Source organism: Heterocephalus glaber, unplaced genomic scaffold (genome assembly GCF_053883595.1).
Source record: "Heterocephalus glaber isolate CG9 unplaced genomic scaffold, H.glaber_assembly_v1.0 deba00000594, whole genome shotgun sequence".
Classification (NCBI taxonomy): domain Eukaryota; kingdom Metazoa; phylum Chordata; class Mammalia; order Rodentia; family Bathyergidae; genus Heterocephalus; species Heterocephalus glaber.
This window is the reverse complement of record NW_028258151.1, coordinates 21,701,742-21,729,450: the sequence shown is the minus strand read 5'-3', so window position 1 is coordinate 21,729,450 and position 27,709 is coordinate 21,701,742. Positions and strand designations below refer to the sequence as shown.

At 41.3% G+C, this 27,709-nt stretch overlaps 1 protein-coding gene, 1 long non-coding RNA gene and 1 pseudogene across 3 annotated transcripts in view; 1 reads left to right on the top strand and 2 right to left on the bottom strand.

Annotated features, from left to right (window-relative positions):
• Qser1 (glutamine and serine rich 1) overlaps nt 1–16,741 on the bottom strand; it is an 84,755-nt gene extending 68,014 nt beyond the window's left edge. For both annotated transcript variants that reach the window (XM_013074806.3, XM_013074807.3), the window contains exon 1: nt 15,757–16,741. In XM_013074806.3, the coding sequence (XP_012930260.2) occupies nt 15,757–15,923 (167 nt within the window). In that variant the 5' untranslated portion in view covers nt 15,924–16,741. The remainder of the gene's footprint in view (nt 1–15,756) is intronic.
• Nucleotides 5,460–7,695, bottom strand: LOC147829538 (small ubiquitin-related modifier 2 pseudogene; annotated as a pseudogene).
• LOC147829537 (uncharacterized) lies at nt 14,423–26,876 on the top strand. Its single transcript, XR_015448971.1, has 3 exons — nt 14,423–15,518; nt 23,592–23,727; nt 26,703–26,876. It is a non-coding gene; the product is annotated as an uncharacterized LOC147829537 (long non-coding RNA).
• Nucleotides 26,877–27,709: the final 833 nt, after the last annotated feature.

Genomic DNA, 27,709 nt, shown 5'->3' with positions numbered 1-27,709 from the left:
AGTGGTGATATAAAAAGGAATGAAGTCAAAGAGGCCTAGATTCGCTTTCTCCCTCTTGGTGCCAGCGATCAAACCCAGGTCCCTGTGCACAGTAGGCAGGTGCTCTACCACTGAGCTGTATCCCCAGCCCTAAAGGTCTAGTTTTGAAACTACACTGAATTCACTCCAAATTTAGCTTCTGGGGTCTTAAATTGCTCATTTGTACGACTGCCTCAAAGCAAGGCAGACTGCATCACTAAGGTTCCCTTAGGATCATCAGACAGTGGTTCTGCAGAAGAGGAAAAAGGTCTGAGTGTTACTTCTCTCCCTCCTTGCATCACACTGTCACTGTCCTCCTGTCCCTCCTGCGTCCCTTACAACTATGTCTCCTACTGAGCTCCCGTAACTGCTGCCCCTTTCAGAACCTCAAATCCTCTTCCTACTGCTGCTACTTTCTCAGTGCCTTAATATTCCTTGTTTGTAGGGCCGGGGATTTAGCTCTGGTTCTGGTGTCTGCCTCACAAATACAAGGTCCCAAGTTCGATCCCTGCTACCAAAAAAAAATATATATATATATTCCTTGTTTGTTCCCATAACCTCTCCTCAACTATAAAAATGAGCCCTTCATGTAAGGGCCCTCAGATGAGTCAAGAGGTGAAATCATGTTTTTTGCAGGGTTCACAATTACTAACTGGTATAAAAGAGTTATAATAGGTACTTTGCAGCAACAAGTTATACTGTTTTGACTGTCATATACATCATTAATGATGCTTACTAAAAACCTTCCTTATGATATACTTTAACTGGTCAACAGAATGTTTTTATTTTTAATAAGAAAGGTGAAATGCAGATAGTAATATGGAATTTCCTGTCTAGTGGTGGTAGAGAATATTAGAAAAACCAATCTATGGGGCTGGGATGTAGCTCAGAGGTGCCGCACCTGTCTGGCAAGAGCAAGGTCTGAGTTTGATCCTCAGTATTGAAACACAAAACAAAACAAACAAATTTTAAAAAACCAATCTATGAGTTCCAAACAATATTCACCAACAAACAAACAACAAAGTCAAAGGACAGATTTTTGGCATCTGCAACAGATGCACAAGAAAAACACTGCCAAGGTCACGGCACCTAAGAATGTCTTTGTTTTTTTATGGGGAAATAAATAAATGCAATTGTAATGTGGTATATCCTTGGCAATTTCCATGAAAACAAGAGCTACCAACACCTGAGTTGGACAAAATTTCAAAATTCCATTTCATCATCTTCCTTTTCTATTTCTGTCATCACCTGCATTATTAATTTTTCCTTTGAACAACATAAAGATTTTCAGGTCCAACTTTCTCCATCCCCAATATTTTGTAGTAGTGCTCTTCTTTTAAACAAAATATGTTGAAGCCGGGTCCAGTAGCTGACACCTATAATCCCAGCTACTCAGAGGATTATATAGGCTCAGGCTGAGGCAGGAGGATCAGAACTTCAAAGCCAAGGTCCTGAGCTTGTTCCCCGGTACCAAAAAAGAAAAGATCAAAGCCAACCTGGACAACCTGGCGAGACCCTGAAGGATGTGGCGGTGCATGCCTGTGATCCCAGCACACGGGAGGCAGAGGCGGGAGGACCACCTCAAGTTCAAGGCCTACTTGGGCTACATAGTGAATTCAGGGTCAGCCTGAACTACAAAGTGAGACCCTGTCTCAAAAAACCAACCAAACAAACAAAAAACACAGCTGGTATATAGCTTAGCATTCCTTGAGTTTAATGTTCAGTACTGTACTACCAAAGAAAAATAAATAGATTTTTTGATTTTTTTTTTTTTTTGGTACTGGGGATCGAACTCGGGACCTTGTGCTTGCAAGGGAGGTGACAGAACCACTGAGCTAAATCCCCAGCCCTGTAGATAGATTTTTTTTAATGATCATAACTTCAAACATAAAGAGCTGAAGGAATTATGAATACAATGCATGATATGAAAGAGCATTTAAATGGAGATTCTAAAAACGAATCAAACAGAAATCCTGTAAATGAAAAGCTCAGTAGGCCTAAATTAAAAACTGAGTGGAAAGCCTCACCAATAGAGTGGACCAAGCAGAAGACAGAAATTCAGGGCTTAAAAACAAGGTTAATTAGTTATCACATTCAGACAGAAAAAAACCCAAAAAATTATGAATAATACACCCAAAAACTCTAGGGCACCATTAAAAGACTTAAATGTTAAAACTTAATTAAACTTAAATGTTTGGCATAGAAGAGTCCGATGTATAGAATAAAGCAGTGATGGTGAACCTTTTAGAGCCTTCAATGATACAAACAGCCGGCTGCAGCACCCAGGCCATAGGTTTACCGCCACTGGACTAAAGGCATACAAAATCTATTCAATGAAAACAGTAGAAACTTTTGCTCAGTCTTGGGAAAGATAGGGATTCCAAGCACAGGAAGCATTTAGAATCCCAAATAGCCGTGTATAGAATGGAATCTCCCTACATTTTATTATAGTTAAAAGGTCAAGGGTTCTTTTTTTTTTTCTACACTGCTTAAGATTGAACCCAGGGTCTTATGAATTCACGCTATCCCCTGAGCCACACACTCTGAGCCCCCTAAAATGCCTACAGTACAGAACAACGAAAGAATACTGAAAACTGTTAAGGAAATGCCAACTAGGGCCAGGGATGTAGCTCAGTGGCACTGTGCCTGCCTTGCCTTGCAAGGGCAAGGTCCTGAGTTCAATCTCCAGTACAAAAAAAAGGCCAACTTACTCATAAAGACAGACTCATCAGAATAACTAAAGATTTTTCAGGAAACAAATAGGCCAGGAGGACACAGAATGATGTATTTCAAGCCCTGCAAGAAAATAACTGCCAATCTAGATTATTACATCCAGTAAAGATATCCTTCCAAATTGAAGGAGAAAGAAAGAACTTCCAAGATAAGTATAAACTAGCCAGGCATGGCAGCCTGTGCCTGTAATTCCAGTACTTGGGAGGCAGAGACAGGAGGATTTTGAGTTTGAGGCCACCATGGGCTCACAGTGAGTTCAAGACCAAGATGGGCTATATATTAAAACTATGTCAAAAGAGGGCCAGGGATTTAGCTCAGTGATTTCACTGCCTGCTGCACAAGCGCAAGGACCTGAGTTCAATCCCCGGTACCAAAAAAACCCAAAAAAACAACTATGTCAAAAGAAAGAAAAAAACATAAACTAAAGGAATTCATGACTACTAAGCTAAAAATCACAGAAGACACTTAAAGGACTCCTTCATGCAAAAGAGGAAAAGTAGATAACCAAGTAAGAAATAGAAAACAAAAGGAAAGAAGGGAAAGGAAAAATTATGAGAAAAACAAAATGGAAATGAAGTCTATATAAATAGGGAAGGGTGGAGGGGGTGAAGGGCACACAGGTAGTGGGGAAAAAATAAGAACCAAGACACACCATGTACAGGTACAAACACCCAATGATAAATGTAAACATACTGTATACCTACAATGTACCAATAAAAGAATTTAAAAGAAAAAAAAATACATGCACTTAATGTTGATGTGCCCAATTTCATAAAACAAATACTATTTGACACAGAAGGTCAGATAGGCCCAATACAGTAAAAGTGGATGGCTTGGGTACTCCACTCTCAACAGCAAACTGGACATCTAAACCAAAAAAATCAACAAAGAAATATCAGAGTAAACTACACCTTACATCAAATGGACTTAATAGACATGTATAGACTATTCCATGCAACAAGTGTAGAATACATTCTTTCTAGCAGCTCATGAGATTTTGAACAAAACATATTTTAGGCCATACAGTACGTCTTAACAAATACAAACAAACTAAAATAATCTCTTGCATCTTATCAGATCACAATGTAATAAAACTAGAAAGCATTAATAAGAAAAACTACAGAAAGTACACAAACACAAGAAAGGTCATTTTTAAAATGATCAGTGGATCACTGAAGAAATCAAGGGGGAATTTAAAAAATTCCTAGAATCAAATGAAAATGAAAACACAACATGCCACAGTCTGTGAGATATGACAAAGACAGTTTTAATAGGGTAGTTGATGGCTGTGAGTACCTACATTAAAAAAAAATTCAGAGAGATCTCAAGTAAATACAGTAGCTGAATCCTAGCTGGCCATGGTGGTACATGCCTGTAACTGAAGCACTCAGGAGGCTGAGGCAGGAGGACCACCTGGAGTTGAGGCCAGCCTGGGCTATTTAGTGAGTTCAAGGCCAGCCTGAGCTGTATAGTGAAACTCTATCCCAAAAAACCAAAACCAAAACCAAACAACTGGATGACAGATCTCAAGGTCTTAGAAAAACAAGAAAAGATTAAAACCAAACCAAATAGAAGGAAAGAAATAATAAAGATCAGAGCTGAAATTAATGGACACTAAAATACAAAGAATCAATGAAACGAATTGGTTCTTTGAAAGAGCAAGTAACAATATGGGGAAATGTTCAACATCTTTAGGCATTAGGGAAATGCAAATCATAACTACATTAAGATTCCATCTCATGGCTGGGGATTTAGCTCAGTGGTTCTGTTGCCTGCCTTGCAAGCGCAAGGTCCCAAAGTTCGATTTCGATCCCTGGTACCAAAAAAGACCAAAAAAAAAAAAAGATTCCATCTCATCCCAGTTATAATGGTAATCATCAAGAATACTAAGCCAGGCATGGAGCCACATGCCTCTAATCCCAGGAAGGTTGAGGCAGGAGGACTGCCTCAAGTTCAAGGCCAGCCTGGGCTACAAAGTGAGTTCATAGCATGACCCTGTCTAAAGAAACAACAAAAACAAAACAAACACACACACAAACAATAAATACTGGCCAAGATGCAGGGAAAACACTTTTGGTGAGAATGTTTACACAGCTACTATGTTTTCTTTCTTTTTTTTTTTTTTAAACAAGAAGTTTATTTAAACAAGACACCTGACTTAAAGGGAAAACTATCTAGGATTCTTTTTGTTTCAAAGAGTAATTTACTCCTACATAAAGACAGATTGCCCTACATGTAACAGCTATGTACAAAAAAGTTATAAAATTGTCCTTGGTTTTACAATGATAAATGAAAAACATTAAAATTCTCCAATCAAACAAGGTATGCAAGGATTTTTATGTTGTTGTCTATTCTCTTGTCTTTTCTGTTAAAACAGTGAGAGCAAAATAACTTACTGGAATATAAAGATAAGAGCTGATGAGCATGCCACTAATGGAATGGGAATTATTTTCACAGAACCAGTATCTCCCCATCCCGTCTCCATCTGATGTCAATCAAAACATATTGTTGGCCATTTAGTAAAAAAAAAAAAAAAATGCAATATGCTTGTGCACATACACCAGATACTTTATGTACAATAAAGGGATGGGGGAAGGGGTAAATGAAAGAATAGAGAAAACTATACTGTAGTAGTCAGAATGTGGTGGAACCAAATTGCAGTTTTCTAATTGAGAATGTATTCTTGGTCTGTAAGAACAGAGTTCTGGAGTAGAGTTGTTGCAGGTTCCCTTTTTAGTAGACACCTCCTGTCTGCTGCTGGAACACATCAATTGTATCTTCGTCCTCCATTTCCAACTGTGCAGGTGTGTCTGTTTCACTGATTGGCTGTCCATCAAATCGGAATCTGATCTGCCTCACTGACAAACCCTGTCGTTCACAAGAGGCTTTCATTAGTTTACTAAGTGGTGTATGCCTCTTAATCTTAAACTGTACCACAGAACCATCCTGCCCCGCCACCTTCAAATTAATATGGCTGTTGTTCTCAGTCTTGACTCCTTCCTTGGGCTTTTCGTCGGCCATAGCTAGCGCCAGAGTCTTCTCAGCTGCCGCTTCACAAAAGAGGTACCAGGTCCGCACCGAACGAGCACACAAGCAGCTCCAGAAGCGGCAGAAGGAGGCGGCAGCGGTGGCCGAGGGAGAGCCAGCTACTATGTTTTCAAAGGGAGCGAGATAGAATCTGTGGTTACAGTTCCGCCCCCCTCCCCCCAAAAAAGAAAAAATCAAAACAATGGAAATACTAAAACTACTATACTGCATAATGTTGGCAAACTTTTTTGGATTTCCCATACATTATGGCAATCATTTGATCTAGCATAAGCCCATGTCCCCACATTTTCTCTATAAACTTCTAGTAAAAGTACACATTGGATAAATGATTCTAATTTTTAAATAAATGGAAATAGAGCCTCCCAGCAAAGACTCAACATCAAAAGAATCAAAAAAATTCAACATCCATCTCCCATCACTAACTCCTTTCACTTCTTTTCATTTGTCAATTCTGCTGTATCCTATACTACTTGCAAACCCCTTTAACCCCCAAAGGAGTTTTCCTTGAGATCCAGAACAGGTTCTGATCAACAACAATGTCACATTTTCAGGATCACATATCTCTGTGGCACATAATCTCTGTCACATAACAGCAGTGTGGCCTTGGATAAATTATTTAACCTCTCTGTACTTAAGTTTCATTGTCTGTAAAATGGGCTAACAAATAGTATCCATATTATAGTTAATGTGAGGAATTAAAGGAGATAACACATAAAATTACTAGAACAGTGTCTGGCACTTGGCAGGTTATTTAATAAACACTGTCACAACAACTAAGGCTCAGTTCTTAGCCAAAGGGCAAAGGATAAACTCTTCACCCCTCAAAACCTTTATCTCTTAAGGTTCCTCTATTATTTCTATATAAACTTCTAAACTCACTTCTCTGGTCTTGTCATCTGAAGACTTTGTTGTTGTTGTTTTTTGGGGGTACTGGAGATCGAACTCAGGACCTTGCGCTTTCAAGGCAGGCACCGGAACCACTAAGCTAAATCCCCGGCCCAAAATTTAATTGTATTTATTTTTCGTACCGACACTCGAACTCGGGACCTTGTGCTTGCAAGGCAGGCAGCAGAAACACTGAGCTAAATCCCCAGGCCCCAGCTGAAGACTTTGAAGAAAATAAGTGTTGGAATAAACAATCCTCGGCATAGCTATTTTAGATTTAGTTGTCAGGGAAGGCTTTTTGAAGAAAAGATATTTGTACAGAGATAAGAATACCAAGAAGCCAACAAGGACAAGGTCCAAGTTGGTGTTTCTCAGTTTGGTCCCTGGACTAGCAGCAGTAGCATCACCTAGGAACTTGTTAGACAAATTCTAGGCGTCTATTTAAAATGGACTGATTCAAAAACCCTGGAGTTAGGTCCAGCAATCTGTGTTTCAACAAAGAACTACTGATCTACACAAAGATCCTGTCAGGAAAGGGAAATGTCAGATTTCTTCTTGCCTTAAGACACTTGGGAACTGCTATTTCCTCAAGGAAGAGTTTTTCTTCTTTACTTGCTTGTCCAAGAAAGTAAGTTCCAGGCAGGTGTGGTGGTGCATGCCTGAAATCCCAGCATTAGGGAGGCTGAGGCAGGATTACCACAAGTTCAAGGCCAGCCTGAGCTACATAGGGAGACCTTGTCACAAACAAACAAACAAAAAAGAAAGTTCCACAAGCACAAAGAATTTTGTCTGTGTTGTCAATGAATCCTCAATGCCTTGAAGAATTGTGTGGCATTATCAACTGACTAAAACGAACTAACATTTCTATTTTTGCAATATATGTACATATATATTTCAAAATATGTGGGCTAAGGATTTAGCTCAGTGGTTCTGCAGCCTGCTTCGCAACTACAAAGACCCAAGTTCGATCCCTGGTACCAAAAAAATGTGGTAAAATATGTTGTACACTAATAAATACGTACAATTTTGTCATTTAAAAATAAATTTTAAAAATTGTTCACTGCATCATTCTTCTAGTCAGTCAAAATTTTACCTTTGTTTGTTTGTTTGTCTGTTTTGGTACCGGGGATCAAACTCAGAGCCTTGCGCTTGCAAAGCAGGAGGCAGAACCACTGAGCTAAATCCCCAGCCCTTACCTTTGTTTTTAAACCTTTTAACATGTACCCTGCCAACAATCTTAGACAATTTGATCTTCATGTCTTTCATAGTTATTAAACCATTATCACTACCAACCTATCACCTCCCTTCTGTCTGATCTGATGAACTGCCTCTCATCTGGTACCCCATTTTATACCTTTGCCAATTCTAATTCATTCTGTGCTTGGCTGCCAAATGCCAACTTAACAAGATACTTGTTCACATCACCATCCTTAAAAACCTTTCAAAGCTCCCTCTTTTAGAAACTAAACTCAAAATCCTCCTACAATCTAGTAATGCTATAGTGTTAATACTCTGTTGAGCTCCCCAATGAACCACACCTTTGTATAGCCCCCATGCACTTGACCAAGGACTGCATTAACCAACAGACTGGCAGAAGTGATGCCACTTCAACACTCAGACTTTAATTGGCCTAGAAGACCCTACTTCCTTTCTCTTGGAATACTTATTCTTGGAAGCTCCTTTGTATTTATCTCTTATTTCTACCTGAAAAATGCTTCCGTGATTCTCGAGCTAGGTATCTTTCCCCACTAAGTTCCCAAAGCATATTAGTATCTCTCAAAAGAAACAAATAGTATACCCAGTAGCACAGCTATTTCATTCATTCATGAAATGTTTAATGTCACTTACAATGTGTCAGTGCTGGCAATAAAATTAATATTCTATATGCTATTCTACTGCTACTGTAGATATGCTAAATACTCTTCTGAGGCGGGAAATGCAGCTCAGTTGTAGAGCACTTGCCTAGGATGCACAAGGTACCAGGTTCAATCCCCAGCACCACAAAAACAAAAATTAAAAAAGCACTCTTTCTGCTGTATTTATGAATTATAAAAAGTATCTTCATTTTATAAAAGGAAATTAAAGCATGGAGAGGTTAAGAGACTTATATAACATCATACTTCAAGTGGCAAAGTCAAAATACAAATCCAACATTCTGACTCCAGAGCTTATGCTATCAACCACTATAACATGCCTTTCACAGATGTGACAAGGACAGATAAGGGTCTTGAGGTGGTTAGTGATATGGGGTTAATACCAAAGTAACATACAAGCAAACAGAATTACTTCAGAGAGTGACAATGCTATGAAGAAAAGAAAAAAGAAGTCTGTGATATATGATAGTGAAAAGGAGATACTTTAGACAGGGCAGTCAGAAGAAGCATCTGGAAAAAACATGTAAATATCCAGAAGCAGCAAACCAAAAACATGGAAAGAGAACTGTAGGTGAAGAGAACAGCTAGTGCAAAAGTCTTAAGATACAAATGATTTTACCACATTTCAGGAAAAAAAATAAAGATAATGTGACTAAAGGATGGTGGTAAGAATAGAATGAGATGTGGCTGGAGAATTAGTGGAGGCTCAGACATATAGGGCTACACAGGCCAAGGACTCAGATTTTATGGAGTAACACTGTAAGATTTTAAGCAGGGCAATGACATTACCTTTATATTTTGAAAAGTTAGCTCTGGTAGTTGCATACTTAAATTCTAGAAGGCCTAAACAGAAGAAAAGAAAGTGGTAACTGTAACAGTTCATGTAGGAAATTATGGAGAAATCAAATCAACAGAATTTATTTAGAGACTAGATATAAAAAAAAAATCATAGATGGCTCCAACCTATTAGGATCAGGCAACAACACAAATAGAGGTATTATTTACAAAAAATAAAGAAGGACTAGGCTGGAGGTTATGGTGATAATCATGTTTTGGACATTATGTTTGAAATACCAATTCAATCTCCAAGCAGAGATACCAGATGCTAGATATAAATTTAGATATACTCATAAACTTGAACATCACTTGGTATATATGGTAACCTCACCTAGAGTAAAAGAAGAAGGAAACAAAGGATAGAATTCCAATCTCAGGGGCACTTCAACATTTTGAAGCCAAGCAGAAAAGCACCAAGTGTATCACCTTGGCATCCTTGTATATCATAAGTTCTTTAAAAGGCAGGGCAGTGTCTTTTTCATTTCTGTGGCACCCCACAGAACTTAGCTGAGTTAACAAAAACTCACAGATACTCAACACACTTTAATAAGTGGGTGAATGCTTGCCATTAATTTCTCAAGCTTGCACTTTGAAAATGCAGTATTTGAGGAAAAAGGCACCAGCGCCTCACATCTAGTAGGCACCCAAATATTTGTTTAATGAATGAAAGAAAAAAGTTGCACTGTTTTGGGAGACATATTTTAGTCCTCATTTTTCAAGGGAACACAGCAAGGACAGAGAAGGCAAGCAGTGGGCTAAGTCCCCTTACTTTCACCCAATGATAACCACAGACACCCTAAACCTCTTATCTCGTTTCCTACTACAGGGTAGATAGGGGAATGACACTAAAGGCTGCAAAAGGAAAGGGCTTCCAATTCCTATACTGAAAGAGAGTTCGAAACATGCATTAAGTACCAGCTATATGCCAGGCATTAAAGTCAAAGTACTAGAAATAACATAACAAAACAGACAGCATTCCTCAAAAAACTTCCATTCTAAAGAGGACGATAACTATTACATAAACAGCATAAAGGCATATAATTAAATTTCTTTTTTTTTTTTTTTTTGGTGCCGGGGGGTCGAGCTTGGGACCTTGCGCTTGCGAGGCAGGCGGCGGCACCACTGAGCTAAATCCACCCTTAAATTTCTAAGACTGATATCAAAGTAAAATGTGGCCGGGCATTTAGCTCAGTGGTGCCGCTGCCTGCCTCACAAGCGCAAGGTTCCAAGTTCAAACCCCAGTACAAAAAAAAAGTAAAATGTGCCACTGCACAAAGCAGCTAGTGTAGCAAGTTTCTAACCTGATATACTGTATCTCTGTTAGATAACCATCTAACAACATAAGATACTGTAAGAAGTCAGTTTGGGAAGTGGGAACATAGTGAGAATTATCCAGGTGGATAAAGAACATGGACAAAAGGCCTTAGATATGGAGCAATTTAGAATGATATGATTCCTCAAATTTAAAATGGGCCAGTATATGCTGGGCCACACAGGACACATTACAGATTTTCTAAAGCTTAACCCTATGGTATATAAGTAGCCCTGGAAAGACTTTAAGTGAAGGAGCACTAGGATCAAGCTGGTAGATCTGTGTTTTAAAAAAATTACTCTGGAAATTGAAGGGAAATCACTAAGGAAAATGAACTGAAGGGAGAAAAGGTTCAAGGTGTCTAATTAAGAAGGACCCGAGTTCGATCCCTGGTACCAAAAAAAAAGAAGCTACGGGGGTCCAGGGATGTAGCTCAGTGGGTCTAGCGCCTGCCTTGCAAGCACAAGGTCCCGAGTTCAATCCCTGGTACCAAAAAACAAGAAAAGAGAAGCTACTGAAGTTATCCAAGTAAAAAACAATGGCAGCTTGTATCAGTGTGGAACAGTAGAAACAGAAAAAAGTGGAGATTAGATAGATGAGGGGTAAAAACTAGAAAAGAACAAGAAAAAGCAGTGGGCCAGAAATGCAGAAGGAAAACTAGTAAAGTACAGTGGAATCAAAGTGAAAGGAAGAATGTTTCAGTTAGGAAATGGTCAACCGTGACAAAAAACATTGAAATAAGGATACTGATGCTTAGGAGGAATCTCGTATGATACCACTATACCAGCAGCACCGCTGGATATTGATGCTTAGGTTTCTAGGCCAGCTCACAAAAGCTCATTAACCTCAATGTAGGTGAATTACAGCATTGCACTATTTTATTTTACCATGAACACAGAGGTTAACACAGGCTCAAGAACCACAATGTAGCCAGGGGTGGTGGCGCACACCTGTAATCCCAGCACTCAGGAGGCTGAGGCAGGGGGATTGCCCTGAGTTTGAGGGTACCGTGGACTACATGGTGAGTATGAGGCCAGCCTGAACCACATAGTGAGACCCTGCCTCAAAAAACAAGCAAAAAAAAATCAATGAAAACAAAAATCCCCAAAACTAATTCAGGGGCGGGGGATATTGAGGGCCTGGGCTCAATCCTCAGTGCCAAAAATATTTTTAAAAAATTTTTTTGGTACTGGGGATCCAACTCAGGACCTTGCACTTGCCAAGCTGAGGTACATTCCCAGCCCCTAAAATTTTTTTTTTTTTTGTACCGGGGATCGAACTCAGATCCTTGCGCTTGCTCAGCAGGCGGCAAAACCACTGAGCTAAATCCCCGGCCCACCTAAAAATTTTTTTTAGGCTAGGTGCAATGGCACACATCTGTCAACCCAGCACTCATGAGGCAGAGGCAGGACAATCACTGCAAGTTTGAGGCCAGCTTGCATTACATAGTGAGTTCAAGACCAGCCTGAACTACATAGTAAGATCCTGTCTCAAAAAATAAAAACAAAAACAATTTAAATTTATTCAAAATGTATTTAAATAAATATCCTTCACATAGAAGATGAACATTTTTAAGAGAAGTTATTTTGATTTTTTGGATAAGCTCCAGCACACTCATTCATTATACATTCATACTATGATCAGAAAGATATGTATTAGGAATCCTAAAAACAGGTGGCAAAAAATCCCAGAGTTTTAAGTTAGAAAATTAAGAAACAAATATAAATCTATTTAAAAATAAAGTATTTCTATTCAGTCATTTTCTAGTGCATATTCAAATATAAGCACAACATCTATCATCACGCCAACGCAACAGTATACCTCTCCCGTTCTACACAAGACACCCAATAGAGAAGGGGGCAGGTCTAGAGGTTCCTGATGACCATCATTTCCAAAAACATGAAAAGGTATTTACAACACCTAAAACAGCTCCCCAAAGGGTACATGCAATTGCATGGTGACTGGCAAAGGACATGCTCATTGAGCTCCTATAACTCAAAGGAGCATAAATCAATGGAGATTTATGGAACAGTTTCTATCCCTGAACTTCCCAAATACCTAGCAAGTACCATTTTAGAAATTTTCTGGGGTTAGAAATCTCTCTATAATCCCTATTAAAGGAAAAATGCTAGTTTCCCATTCTTTATTTTTCAGCTATTACAGTATTAGAACTATCTAATATTTGACTGAGCTTTTACACCCCAGAAAGTATTGTTTCAAACCCAGAAAATAACTGTTCACCATGGGCTTTCCCATTAAGTGATAAAAATGATGCATTTCAGGACCAAGCAAAGACATAAAGCAGAATGTTAGATCTGACCTAAGTAACAACTGAATGTCATTACCATCTGTCACTTTCTGAAAGGGTTACAGGAAACAAGGTGACAGACAGGCTAATTCTTTATGGATAAGTATCCATATTACATCACCACAGCTAGGATTCATTTGCACCTTCAGAAGAAACTGCCACAAAGGGAAACAAAAACATTCAACTGATGCATGAATTATGAAGAAGCTCTTAAAACTGTTATAAAAAATATGGTTAAGCCTCTGGAATGTTGGATATTTAGATCCTTACAAGAAATATCTCCAGATACAGCGTTTTTGATGTAACTGAAATCAGAGAACATTTGCACAGTTTGAAGAATAAAATGAGGTACAATTAAGAAGTGTGTGCAGCCCTGTACAGATGGCCTGATCCTAAGATGTTAACAAAGATGTTAACAAAGCAGGTTTGTGGAGGAGGAGGGAGCCTACATTTTCTATAATTTAACTGACCCCAACATTCAAAAACATTTTTATTTTTTTGGTACCGAGGATCGAACTTGGGACCTTGCGCTTGTGAGGCAGGCACCAGAACCACTGAGCTAAATCCCTGGCCCCAAAAACATTTTTAAACAGGGAATGTTGTTAGCATTTAAAAATCAATTAACTTCCAATAAATAGAAAATATATCTCAGATGATGTGTTTCAAATGAATCTACTTAACTGTTTTCAAATGTTTGAGAAGTCATTCTGTATTACAGTATTTTGATAAATAGTATTTGGAAAATATAACAAGCAGGTTTTAGTTTCTTGCTTCAGAAGCATTCTGCCAAAAGCAATAACAGAAATAAGTAGGTGGCATTTCGGTTTCATCTACCTCATAAAACATTTTTATTTAAAACATAAAAACTGCTGCACAAAGTGGGCACATGCCTCTAATTCTAGTTACTCAAGAGGCTGATGCAGGAGGGTTACAAGTTCCAGGTATGCCTGGGCGACTTAGTAAGATCCTAACTCAAAAATAAAAAAGGATGGGGATATAGCTCAGTGGTAGGTTCAATTGTCTCATACATCATTCTCCCCCACCCCCAACACACACACACAGCTACACAAGGACTGAGGATGCAGCTCTGTGGTATAAGGCTCGGCTAGCATGTGAGGCCCTAGGTTCCATCCCTAGTACTGCAAAAAAGAAAAAAAAAATGCTGCACAAATACCTATCATTACTGGTCATTGAAGAGAAAGTAATTTTAATTTGTAAATTATCGTAATGAAGGCAAAAGCTACTTGGAAATAATAGTTAAATTGCCACCAAAAAGAAATAACATAAGGGCAAAACATTTCAAAAAACTCAAGATGGCTTACTTATACATAATATAAAATTATAGCTATTTCTCAAAGATTTCAGTGTTTAATCACTTAGGTCCAATTGGCACGTCAAGTTATTTAATCGAAGCTCTTTTAAACAAAGGGCCTAAAATTTTCTGTGAAGGCTTATTTCACTTTTCTTGAAGCAAAATTTTTCTGTCTTTCACAACTGTCCCAAAATACAATCCTGGAAACAAAGACTATCTACTCTTTGCAACTATTTCCCAAATCATGAACGTGGAACTTCATAAAAACAAAGATAACCCAGAATACTAATGTATAAAGTGGGGAGGGGGTCACTTTTGTCGAGAAAATAAAGCAGAAATCTGATGAGATCATAAAGCCACGAAGCTTCCTGTTGGTGGCTGAGGATGAAGTCATTAGCAACCCAGGATTCCCTGGTCCTTGTAATCAGAAGCTGCACCTACCAGATTCAGTATTGTTCGAGAGAGGTGGCTTTAAAACAGCCGGCTCCCAAATCCTCCACACCAGACCACGCCTTCCAGTTATTCAAATAGACCGTTTCAAAGTGTGGCACTACCACACATTTCCCGCGAGCTTAAATATCAAGCAGCAGTCAACGCTTTCGACTCCTTTGGTCGTGGTGCAGAAAAGCTGAACTCTTGAACCCCGCGCTACATAATGAAGCCGAGATGGGGAAGCATGCTTCGGTCTTCAACCTTTACGGCCTTCTCCGGCCACCAGCCCCTAATTTCTTCCCAACCCTCAGGCACCCCCAAGGTACAGAAAGCAAAGAGCGAGATTTTTTACTTCCTGCTGTTAAAAGGGGAGGGAATCCAAAAGCAACTTTGAACGCGTGGAAGACAGATCGCTTCATCTTGGCCACCGCTGCAAACATATGTCACCCAGCCCCAGCTCGTCGTTCGAACCTCGCCAGGCCCCCTCCCCGGCCCCGCACCCTGGCCTTCTCTCATAGCCCAGCCCTCCCGGGTCCCCTAGTGTCAGAAACGGGGGCCCGCGCCCTTTCCCGACCCACCTCCCCCAGCCCCTAAGACCACACTGTGGGCCACCCAGGCTCCAATACAATGGAATGTCACTGCCCCAAACTCTCCAGCGCCCTCCTGATCTACCCCCACCCCCGTGCCAGTCCTGGGTCTCCCAGATACCGAGTTCAGCTTCCACCTCAAACTTCACCATGTGAGAGTCCAGGACCCGCGGTGAGCGAGCCCCCACGACTCCCGCCCAGTCGTCCCGGCAGCCACGGTCCAGCACCAGCCCGGGGCGCCCCCACCCAGCCAGGACCACCCCCTCAGAAGTCGCAGCCGCCACCCGAGGAGGGCGAGCGAGGGCTGCCCGCCCGGCCCGGACCCCGAGCTGCGCTGCACCGCGCGAAGGCCCCAAACGCATCCCGGGCCTTTCCCGGCCCATCGCGACCCCGCCGCCCACCCTCCCTACCTGGCCTTAAGGCTGGGGCTGCTGCAGCGGGGGCTGGAGGCGGCGGCCGGGGCTCGGGCTTCGTAGGCCCAGGCGGGGGCCGGGGGCTGCGCGGCGGCGCTGGAAGCTGCGGCGGGGGGCGCGGGCGGCGAGTCTGCGAAGTCGGAGGTCGCGTAGCTCCTTTCCATCGCGGGGGCGCAGGGAGGGCGGGCGAGCGGGCGGCAGCGGGGGCTCCGCTAGGGCTGGGTGTGAGGGGGGCGGGAAGGGAGGGGAGTAGGGGCGGGGAGCAAGAGGAGGCGGCGGCGGCGGAGGGAGCTGCCCCCTCACATGGCCCTGAGGGGAGGCGGGCGGAGGGCGCGCGGGAGACTCGGCGCCGCAGAGCCGGGGCCCCAGCGGCCGACGAGTCCCCCAGCTTGGGTGTCAGGGAAGCGGCGGCATCCAAGGCCGAGGCTTGCGGCTGCGGCAGCCGCTTGGCCCCATGTTGGTGGATTTCCCAGGATGCACCTCCGCCCTGCGGCCTCGCCCCGCCTCCCCTCGGCGCCCCGCGCTCGCCGCTCGCGGGCCGGGCTGGACGGGCGGCAAGGCCTCCTCAGCCGCCAGCCGCCTGAGTGGCCGAGGGAGCTGCGGCGGCGTACGCGAGGACTGGGAAACTCGCGGGCTCGGAGGCACGGGCCGGCGCCCACCACGCTGGTCCCGCGGCCTCACGGCGCTGCCCTCCGCCGTCTCCGCGGGAGCCTTCCGTCCGCGCTCACCGCGCCCCGCGTGGGAAGGGGCCGCGCAGTGCGGTGGCCGCGCGCGGGGGAGGGAACGTCGAGCGGAAACCAGCGTGGGGTGCTGCAGAGGGGGACCTTGTCAACGCTCTGCTTGGGTTTCAGGGCTTGACTTTTCGGGTTATTTTGAGGGACCCAATTCCCAGATCGCGATTTCTTTCATTGCTTCCCCCAAACCGAAAAACAACTGAATGGACTGTTTTACAGTTTCCTTTACTCCCTTCCTGCCCCGAGCTTGATGGGCTAAAAGAAACCTTTTCCTGCTGCTAGGGGAGATTTATATTCAAAGAGATTCAAATTCAAACGTATTATTTTTCCACTCCTCGCTGAAAGGGCTTTTCCCAGGGGCTTATTAACTGTCCCCACCCCCACCTTGAGGATTGTTCACTCTGCATTTCAGAATCTTCTGTCCCAAGATAAATACTTCTTCATTGATTAATCCAACTACCATCTGGATGACTTTAATTACAATAAATTTAAACTCACTAAGCATTCAGTGTTGCGGTTTTTTGCTCGAGATTTGAAACCTCAGCAGGACTCCACCCATTTCCTATCAGACCTCCAAGCTGTTTGCTATGGGGTGATTTAGTGACTGAAGCTCTTCTGCTGTGTATCAGAGTTGTGTTTCTTCTCCGGTGTAGTGAAATTGAGGGATCATAGAAATTGTTTGGCCCTTGAACTATAAATTAAAAGTTAAAATAACAGCGAAGTGTACATTTAATGACCACCTCCCTTTAAAAATCAATATTGGCTTAACACCTATTATGTGCTTAACACAGAAATCTATCCCTCAAGATAAGCCTAAAGGTTTAAGTAAATCAGACACGAGTGGTGGAAGACTTAATATACTTGATACACTATCTTTGATGACCATTAAAAAGCAGTTTAAACTTCAGCAATACAGTGCCTGGCAATAGATCTTCTATTCCTTCCGAGGTTAATTTTGTTCGAAAAGATTCTGTTTTCCTCCTGGTGCCTACATCCTTTTGTTCCTATTCATTCTTTTTTTTTTTTTTTGGTAAGCCCCTCTGCACGTGTGATGCTTGCTTGGCGCCTGCTCCCTCAGTGGGGAAGCAAAGTAAGTAGTCGTTATTTACAAATGAATTCAAACGTGTGGACACCAGCGACCTTGCCAATTTTATGTTAATTGCAGTTTGTATTTACTAAGGATATCTTTGAAAAGTGATTTTCCTTGGGGAAAGAATTTGCCAGATCTTAGATCACTGGTCCGCTCCTCAACATAAATCTTTACATTTACTTTTCTTCCTGCAGACTGGGAATTTGGACTCTAAATAAAATAAGTTATCACAAGTAGCTACTTGTAAGTACTTTTGTGAGCACTGAAGTTTTGTCTCTACAGGGAGTGTAGAAAATGAAGGACCATGCTATAAATGTTTTATAGCTCTTGGTTTGAGATACCCACAACTAATACTCAAAGTGAGTGATCCAGGCAATACCAAACAAGTAGCAATAAAACTTTTATAGTCCCTCAACCATTATGGAGTTTGTTTATGCCACATATATCAGGGAAAAGATATTAAGGGAAAATTATAGTGAGTGGTATTAAATAATATTACCCTGTCACCATATGTTCCTTTGCCCATTAAATAAATTTCCTTAGTTTGCCCTAAAAGCAATGCAAGTATATTCCCAACTGTTCTGCATATCTGAATAACATTATTAAATATCTTTAAAATATTATTATTATTATTATTATTTTATTTGGTACCAGGGATCGAACTCGGGACCTTGCACTTGCAAGGCAGACAGCAGAACCACTGAGCTAAACCCCTGGCCCCTAAAATATTATTTTAATAGACAAATCAAAATTGTGTACATTGATGGGGTATAATGTGATGTTTTGATATATGTAATTAAATCTTTTTAAATTGTACATTCATGGCTGGGGATGTAGCTCAGTGATAGAGTGCTTGCTTAACATGTGCAAGGCCCTGGGTTCAATCCACTTCATTACAAAAAAAAAAAAATTAAGTTGTGCAGTCTGATCCCCAGCATCTCAAAAGAAAAAAACTTGTGTAATCTGTGTACAATTTGTTGTTCATTCTAAAGAATCTCTTCTGCCCAATAGAAGATATATTCCCAATTCTGCAAACTTTACATGATCTCTCTCAAGTCATTCCCAACCAAGCTGCTTCATGTCTGATCTAGGCAGTATCAAAAGTTTAGAATGAGCATTGTTATTCTTGTTTTAAATAAAAACATGTGTCCTTTCTTTGCCTGTGGAATTCCTACTCATCTTTCAAGATTCAAATGAAACAAAACATCTTCCATGACATTTCCCAAACTCTCCCAGGCAAAATCAATTGCTTCCTTTTCTTTTGCCCTATGGTGCTTGATTCTCTACTGTATTAACAATACTATTTTGCATTGTAATTAGTTGTGTATCTGCCTTTTTCCTCCATAGATCATAGGTTCCACAAAGGCAGGGATGCATTTAGTTCATTCGTGTATCTCAATCACTCAGTATCACCTGCCCCTCGTATCTCCTGCCAATGTATATTAGGCCCTATGTACATGTTTGTTGAATGAAAAAATAAGGCTATTTTTAAAATACTTATTCAAGCCAGGCATACTGGAGCACAGTAATCCCTGTACTCTAGAGCTGGGGCAGGAGGATTACAAATTCAACCCCAGCCTGGGTGATTTAAAGATTTAGCAAAACTCTGTCTCAAAATAAAAAATAAAAGTAAATTTATAAAGGCTGGGGATGTACCTCACTGGGAAGACTGTAGGTTCAAACTTCGGTATCATAGAAAAAAAAAAAGATCAAGAAACTTATTCACAAATTCCATTTAATTATTTACATCTTTCTTCCTTTAAACAAGCATTTTTTTCTGTTGTTGTTTTTGTTTTTTCGTTTTTTTGAGACAGCATCTCACCACATAGTTTAGGCTGGCTTTCGATTCACTATGTAGCCCAGGCTGGCCTCCAACTCACTGCACTATTCCTGCCTCAGCCTCTCAAGAGCTGGAATTACAGGTGTGCACCGCCATGCCTGACTCAGAGACAAATTCTCTTTTTTTCAGACGAGGTCTTGCCAAGTCACTAAATTCTCCAGACTGGGCTGGAACTTGAGACCATCCTGCTTCAGCCTCCAAGATTAAAAATCTCAATCCTATAATTAGGAAAGCAGGGTTTCCTCCTTTCTCACTCCCATCTCCCATGTGCTCTGGAATTTATTGTCTGAGTTTCTTGTCCAAAGTTAAGTGATGCCTTACAATATGCAATGAGGGGAAGGGGATATAGTTCAGTGGCAGAGTGTTTTTGCCTATACAAGGTCCTGGGTTTGATATACTCCTCCCCTGCACTGAAAAAAAAGTTGTGTGTGTGCATGTGCATGTGTAGCATGTATATTTAACATATAATATATATATTATATTTATATATATGTCCATGGACAATCTCCCATATTTTCCACTCTCTTACCATTTCTTTAGAAAATGCGAATTTCAATTGATAGGAAGCTTGGACATAGAACAAGTTGTTCTTACTTTAATTTTGTAGTTAAGGAAACTGAGGTTCATTGTTCCATGACTTGCTTTAAGATGATGAAAGGAATCTTTTGTGGGAGAGAGCAATGGATCTCCAACTCCACTGAGGTGTTCATTAGTTTGATGGGAAATGCAGAATCTGAGGTTGCCCAACTAGAAATGTAGTTAACAAGTCCATACATTTATGTGTTACAAATAGACCAACCATTGAATAGAAAGATCCAAGGTGGTCCAGTTTGAGTATATGGAGAATATGTTTGAGAGAAGTGTGTTGGTTGATTAATGGAGAGAAAGGCTCAGTTTCAATTTTTCCTTTCTCTTATTGTATTGAGGGGAACTGTGAATCCTGACTCTGCTAGGGCAGCTCTGATTTCAATCCCATAGGCCATCATCAGAAATCACATTAAAACATCAGAAACAAAGTAAATCCTATTACCATTTTCTCTGTCTCTGAGGCTTTACCCTGTCAATCATCTTTGACTGTTTTCTCTGTTGTCTGGTGTCCTCCCAGGAGGTCAGCGATGGAATAAGAAATGCTGTAGTTAAGCCTGCTTCTTTGGAAGCCACAGCCTCACTGAGAGGGAGGAAGATGACCCTGAAAAACAGTGGAGAGTCAAAATCCTGACAGTGACCAGAGCTTCAAAAAGCATACTTGATTAGTGATTTTGTATAGAAAGGAGTTGTCAGAGCTATGGATACAGAGGGTTTCTTGCATGCCGATGAATGATTTTGCTGCTCAAGGGTCTGGAAGCAAGGTTAAAGGACTAAATCTCTAACCAGGAAGTTTGGGAAAAAAGCAGCATTGAAGTGAGCTACAAAGATAGGGGTATAGCCTGATCCTGATGTCTTTCATTGCGCATATATTGTATCTCCTTGAATTGACTATAGGAAATCTAAACTTCATTCTATAAATGATAGTGATTCTCATCAGAATAAACAGTATGTATTGAATATATATGCTATGTTCTATGGTATGTGACTTACATGGATTGTTATGTTTAATCCTCATTGATTATTAATCCCATTTTACAGAAAATTGAAGCTTAATGAACTTCCCAACATCATGCAAGTTAGTATGACAATGATGCAAATAGAACTTCATAGCAGCTCTGTTTGATTCCAAAGTTCCATAAGCTTGATTAAGGAGGTGCTGTCAGGTTTCTGTATTGAGGAGTTATGTTTTCTTTTGTAATTAATAAGTATTTGTGGGTACTTTTGATGTAGGAGAAATATAATTCCCAACCTGCTAGATGTCAGATGTGCTGAGTTTGTGTCCCCTGAAAGGGAAGAATGAATTCCAAAGGACAAAGGAGGTTAAGAGTAGGGAAGGTTTATTGAGAGCTAGAGCTCCTGAGAGACAGGAGGGGGTCCCAGAAGTGGATTGCCACTGAGATCTTTTGTCAGGGGTAATTTATACAGCAAAGTCACAATGTAGATACAATGTAGTTCAAACTACAGTATTCAAACCATAGGACTACAAGTATAGCTGCTTAGCTAATATTGATCCAATAGGGAAGCAGCTCATGTAACAAGAGTACATGAAAAGAACAAAGGCATTTGTTCTTGGGAAGGGTTGGGTCTGGATGCTCTGGTCACCCACCTGGGCAACTGATGCCTATCTGGACTTTCTGGGCCAGGTGGTACTAATTATAGTATAATTCCAAATTACTGCTTATCCTTTAGGGAGGTACGTAGATCTGGCCATTGCATCTTTATCTTGAGGCCTGGTCTTCAGATGTGCCTCCAACCACAATTCTGATGTCTTTAGTTTTTCCTTTTGACTTCCTTGAAAACCCAGTCCTGCTCTGACTGTATATTAATTTCTGTCTAACTTAGCAGCCTGTAATACTTTAAGAGTCTATAACAGGGTATGATGATACACACCTCTAATCTAAGCTACTCAAGAGGCTGAGGCAGGAGGATCACAAGTTCGAGTCCAGCTTGGGCAGTTTAGCGAGACCATGTCCCCAAATAAAAAAGGTTGGGATGTAGCTCAGCACTATAGTGCTTAGCATGAGGGAGCCCCCAGGTTCAATTCCCCAGTACGAAAGAAAAAAAAGGCTGTACACGTTCTTTCACCTCTGGTTTAGCATCTGTGTTAGTCATCTGTGGCTGTCCCAACAAATGAGCACAAACTAGGCAGCTTCAAACAACAGAAGTTTGTTGTCTCATGGTTCTGGAGTCTAGAAGTCTGAAATCAAGAAGAGACCTAGTTAGCCGTTCCATATCCATTCTGAAGGTTTTAAGGGAGAATCTTTCCTTGCCTTTTCCAGTGACTGGTGGCATTCCTTGGCCTGTAGCCACATCACTCTAATCTGCCTGTGTGTCTTCTCGTCTGTCTTTTGTTCTGTTTGTTTTTGTTTTGTTTTTTGAGACAAGGCCTCACTAAGTCATCAGATTCCCCATTCTGTGCTCAAACTTGGCAATCCTTCTACCTCGGCCTCCCAGAGTGTCAGGAATATAGGTGTACACCACAGGGCCTAGGTTTTCTCTTTGATCTTTGATAAGAACAGTTGACATTGGATTTAGGGCCCAGGTGGTTCATTTATTGCAAGATCCTTAACTACATCTGCAAAGATTTTTTTCTAAACAAGGTAACAATCCCATGTTCTGAGGATGAGAACCTGGGAACAACTTTTTGGGAGCCACCAATCAACTCACTAAAACATCCACTGATATTTTCCTGGAGCAATTATTTTAGTGACCAAAGAGTACTTTTTCTAACTCCATCACTCCTTTTACAATCTTTTGTTATCATTCTTCCACAAGAACTCTTCCTTCCCCCATTTATTGATTTATTATTTGTATCAGTATGAACTCATAGATTCTTATTTTATCCAGTGGATTTATGCAGCAAAGGATTAACTCAGCAGGTCTGGGTTGTTCAGACCCTGAACATTGCAATGAAGTTTGGTCCTTTCTGGCTGCAGAGCTATAGCTTCTAAGCAGTTAGAATATTCAGCCTATTAGAAACATCTTTGTTTAGTTGAAGCTTTGGGCCACACCACATAGTTTATGCTAGCAATGTGATTTAGGGCAGGGGCTTTGGGCTACATAATATCAGTTTGATCTCTAGAAGGGCTAGAGAATTCAGGTCAGCCACAAGGGCAGTCAGCTTTACTATGTAACTGACCCCCAGTAAAAACCCTGGACACCAAGGCTTAGATAAGCTTCTGGTTGGCAGCTCTTGATGTGTATTGTCACACAGCATTAATGTCTACCCAGCTCCACTGAAAGAGGACAAGAAGCTTGCACCTGGTTTCTCTTGTACTCTGCACTATGTGCCTTTATCCATTGCTGATTTTAATTTGTTATCTTTCACCATAATGAGCTGTAACTATGAATACTAACAATTTCTCTGAGTTCTGTAAATTCCTATAGCAAATCATTAAATTTTAGGGTGGTTTCCAAACATAGAATTATAATCAGTTACCATATTTACTTATTTTGATGTTCAAATAGTTTCATATTTGAGCCATGAGCTGAACATTTAATCACTTAATCACTTTAGTATATATCCTCAAAATAGAGAACCAAAATAAACTTTTGTTTTTGTTGTTGTTTTGTTTTGCAGTATCGGACCTTCACTCTGAGCCACATCTCCAGCCCCACCTTTTTTTGACAAGGTCTTACTAAATCACTAAATTGCCTAGCCTGGGCTTGAATTTATAATCCTCCTGCCTCAACTATCCATAATGCTGGGATTACAGGTATGTGCCACTGTATCTGGTCCCCAGAGACTTCTGTAAGCAGGGAAATTACTTGACAAAAGAAAATATTCTTTCAATTACTTGACCATAGAAAATATTCTCCAGGGTGAGATATTTGGAAGGGCAAAGGACAGTTTTCCATGAAAGGAACATGGGCATAGTAACAACACCCCTTCATAGATTCATCCACATACCAAGGAAAGAAACAATATTTCACTCTTTAGGACAGTTCCACTGTACATTTGTTGTCCTGGCTCTTTGCAAACAGTTTAAGGCACCTATCTTTCAGAGGGTTAACTATTGAAGGACTGAGTTCCAAACCAAGCATGGAATAGCCTCAGTTGTTCTCAAGCTTCAGCTTCTCTCAGCTACACCCTAGGCCTAAGGCACTAAAGTACACTGTGCCCTCTGCATAGTTCGTTTTCATCATCTCCCTTGGTTAGTTCTCTTTTCCCCTTATTCCAAATCCCCAAATATGGTAGTGATAAAGAAAGCTTGCTGAGAGAGAGCTGGACTTCACCTATTTATCATGCATGCTAATATCAATTTATGGGTACTAGCTATAAGCATATTATTACTTAGTATCTGTAATATCTTAAAATATGATATATATTTAATCTTTGTCCAGTTTCTTGGCATACAACACCTAAAATCCTTGGGATACTCAAAGGGAAAATGTCTCTTTGTATGCTAATGAATTGACTGTTGCCGGGGCAGCCCTAGATTTCTTCAGAATGGGGGTCACCAGAAAGGCCCTGATAGGATTAGAGAGTTAGGATGTTCAGCCCCACACCCCAGCTTCTGGGGAGGGGTTGGAGGAGAGACTGAGGGCTAAATCCATCACCAATGGCCAGTGATCTAATGTATCACATATATATAATGAATCCTCCCTAAAGCTCCAACAGAATAGAATTGGGAGAGCTTCCAGGAAGTGGAACATATGGAGGTTCTTGGAGGGTGCACACCTGGGAAGGACATAGGACAGTGGCACCTCTTCCTACTCCGCCTCTATGCATCTTTTCATTGGTATCCTTTGTAATATCCTTTATAACAAATGAGTAAATGTGTTTCCCTGAGTCTTGTGAGCAGCTCTAGCTAATTAATAGAACACCTGGGGAAGTCACAGGAACCCCAATTGTCTTACAGTTCTTTATGCAAAACGCATTTAGTTCATCTCTAGGAGCTGCCAAAGCCCTAACAGTTTCAGCACTGCTGAAAAGTTCAAGTCCAAAGTCTTCTCTGAAATTTAAGGCAAACTTTTAGCCGTGAGCCCCTGTACAAATGAAAAGAAAGTCAAACACTTCCAACATACAATGGCACAAGACAGACATTTCCATTCCAAAAGGTACAAATAGAGAGATAGAAAGGAATGGGACCAAAGCAAGTCTAAAATCCAGCAGGACAAACATTAAGTCTTGTAGTTCCATGTGCAGCATCCTCAACCATCTGTGGTAAGACGTGAACGCCAAAGGGGTTGGGCAGCTCTGCCCGTGGCACTGCTGATGGTTGTAGCTCCCACAGCTTCTCTCTTGGGCATGCTGTGGCCCCTCCTCGCAGTTTTCCTCAGATGATCTACGTTCCCAGCTTCTCCAAACTTCCAGGGTCTCCAGAGTGTGCACCTTTGGCTTCACACTCACAGCTTCACACACTGCCCTCTCAGAAACACACTGCCTGGCTTCCCAGGCCTCCTTATGAGATCTGGGTAGAAGCCTTCCTGATCCCACAACTCTTGCATTCTGCAAGCACCTAAAACCAGCCCCACATGGATGCTGCCAAGGACTGCCTCCAGCCGGAGCAGTAGCCAGAGTTCCTTTTCTCTTGGCTGTAGGGGTCCAGCCCCTATGAACCAAATTCCAAGAAACAACTTCCCTAGGCTGCTACCATTCTGGAACATGGTGCTCTGGAGCAGTCTCCTCAAAGCAGTCTTTCACTTTTGCAGTTTTGAGGCTGCAAAGGGTGCAGTCCTACTGGTTCTTGTGATGTCCTCAGGCCATCTTTTCTATTGTCCTCTTCCGAAATTCTTGTTTTTCTTGCTAGTCTTTTCAGCAACCTGTTTCATCTTTGTAGACTGCAACTTTACTGGAGCTTCCTTTCTGGCCAAACTCAAAACATTTTAAATCTTTCTGCTGGACTCTTTGCTCTTGATTCTCAACATAAATCTGGCTAAAAGCCCCCAACAGTAGCCATGCCACTGCCTCAACATTAGACTGCCTTAAAATTTCTTCTGCAAGGGCCAGGGATTTAGCTCAGTGGTTCCAGCGCCTGCCTCAAAAGCACAAAGTCCTGAGTTCGATCCCTGGTACCAAAACAAAACAAAAAGACAAAATTTCTTTTGCAAGATTAATTAATCCACTGGCCTTAATCCTAGTCTCAGGTGAAGTCTCTGGACATGAGCAAAATGTCTACAAACTTTCTGCCAAAGCATACACATATGGTCTGGAATCCAACAGCCAATGCAGTCCTTCTTCCTAGCAGCAACTTCCTGAGCCCACTCTTTATTGGCAGCATTTCTGTCAGCATTTTGGTCTTCTGAACTCTGACCAGAATCTCCCATCAAGTACAGCCTCAGGCATTCCAGGGCTGCTTTTTCAGCTCACATTTCTGAACCTTTCCAAACTCTTCCCACAAGTCAGTTCCAAAGCCTCCTAAACCACATGGTCAGGTACACTCACAGCAACCTCATTTCTCTCGTACCAAATTCTGTGTTAGTTACTTTTCTCATTGCTGAGATAAAATAACTGACATCCAAATTAAAGGAGGAAAGGTTTATTTGGCTCACAGTTTGTAGAAGTTTCAGTTCAGAGTTGGCTGGCTCCGAGGCAGGGTGGCATGGCAGAGGGGCATCACAGAGGATAAACAGTCCATGACAAAGCAGGGCAGGCAGAAAGCAGACAGCAGCATGGCAACAAGCAACAAGTGACAAACAAAGCAGCAAGCAACAAGTAATGACTTTCTTTCTGTCCTTCATATTTTAGCCTCAGTACCCTGGATAAGATATGAAGGACAGAAAGGTCATTGCTTGATGCTTACTATCTTCTGCCTTCCATGAACTGTTTCTTCTCTGTGATGCCCCTCTGTCATGCCACCCAGCCTTGGAGCCAGCCAATTATGGACGGAAACCTGTACAAACTGTGAGCTAAATAAATCTTTCTTCCTTTAACTTTGAGTGTTGGATATTTTGTCTCAGCAGTAAGAAATGTAACTAAGACACCAACTTAAAGCTGGTCAGTCAGACATTCCAAAGGCCTAGACTTGTGACTGGAGCCAGAAGCTGGGGGAGGGCAGTCTTGTGAGGCTGAGCCCTTCTAGGATCTGATGCTACCTACAGGGAGATAGTATCAGAATTGAATCAGAGGATACCCACCTGGTGTCAGCTGCTGCTGCTGCTGCTGCTGCATTGCTAGCTTGGTGGGTGAAGAAAAACACCCATACATCTGGTGCCTGAAGAGTGTTGTGACAGTAGTATGGGAATTTGTTTTTTTGGGGTTTTTTTACTATCAGATTCATTTTTGTCATATGGGATTTCTCAGTTCCTTAAGCTCCAGAAAGGTTGGTTTAAACATTCTGTGGAAGCCCAAAGCCCTCTGTCAAATATCTACAAACACCAGGGAAGTTTACAGTCTCTTAATAAACTTGACTTCATGTTTCTGCTTCTGTGGGCACTTTCTCTGTTCAATGGAATTCAGCCTCTTCATGGAGTCCCTGATTCCTCCCAAATCCATTCATATAGAACATTTATGAAAGTAACAAAGTAAGCACTGGACTATTTATTTCACCAATTTTAATTTATTAGAACATCAGCCTATTTATCCAAACAGTTGGGCCTTGAACAACAGGGGCTTGAACTGGGCAAATCCATTGATATGCAGATTTTTTTATTTTTTGAGATTTCCAGCAATGGAAAAAAACCCTCAGACAAATCATGCAGCCTAGAAATATTGAAAAAAATTAAGAAAAATTTAGCTGTGTCATGAATGCATAA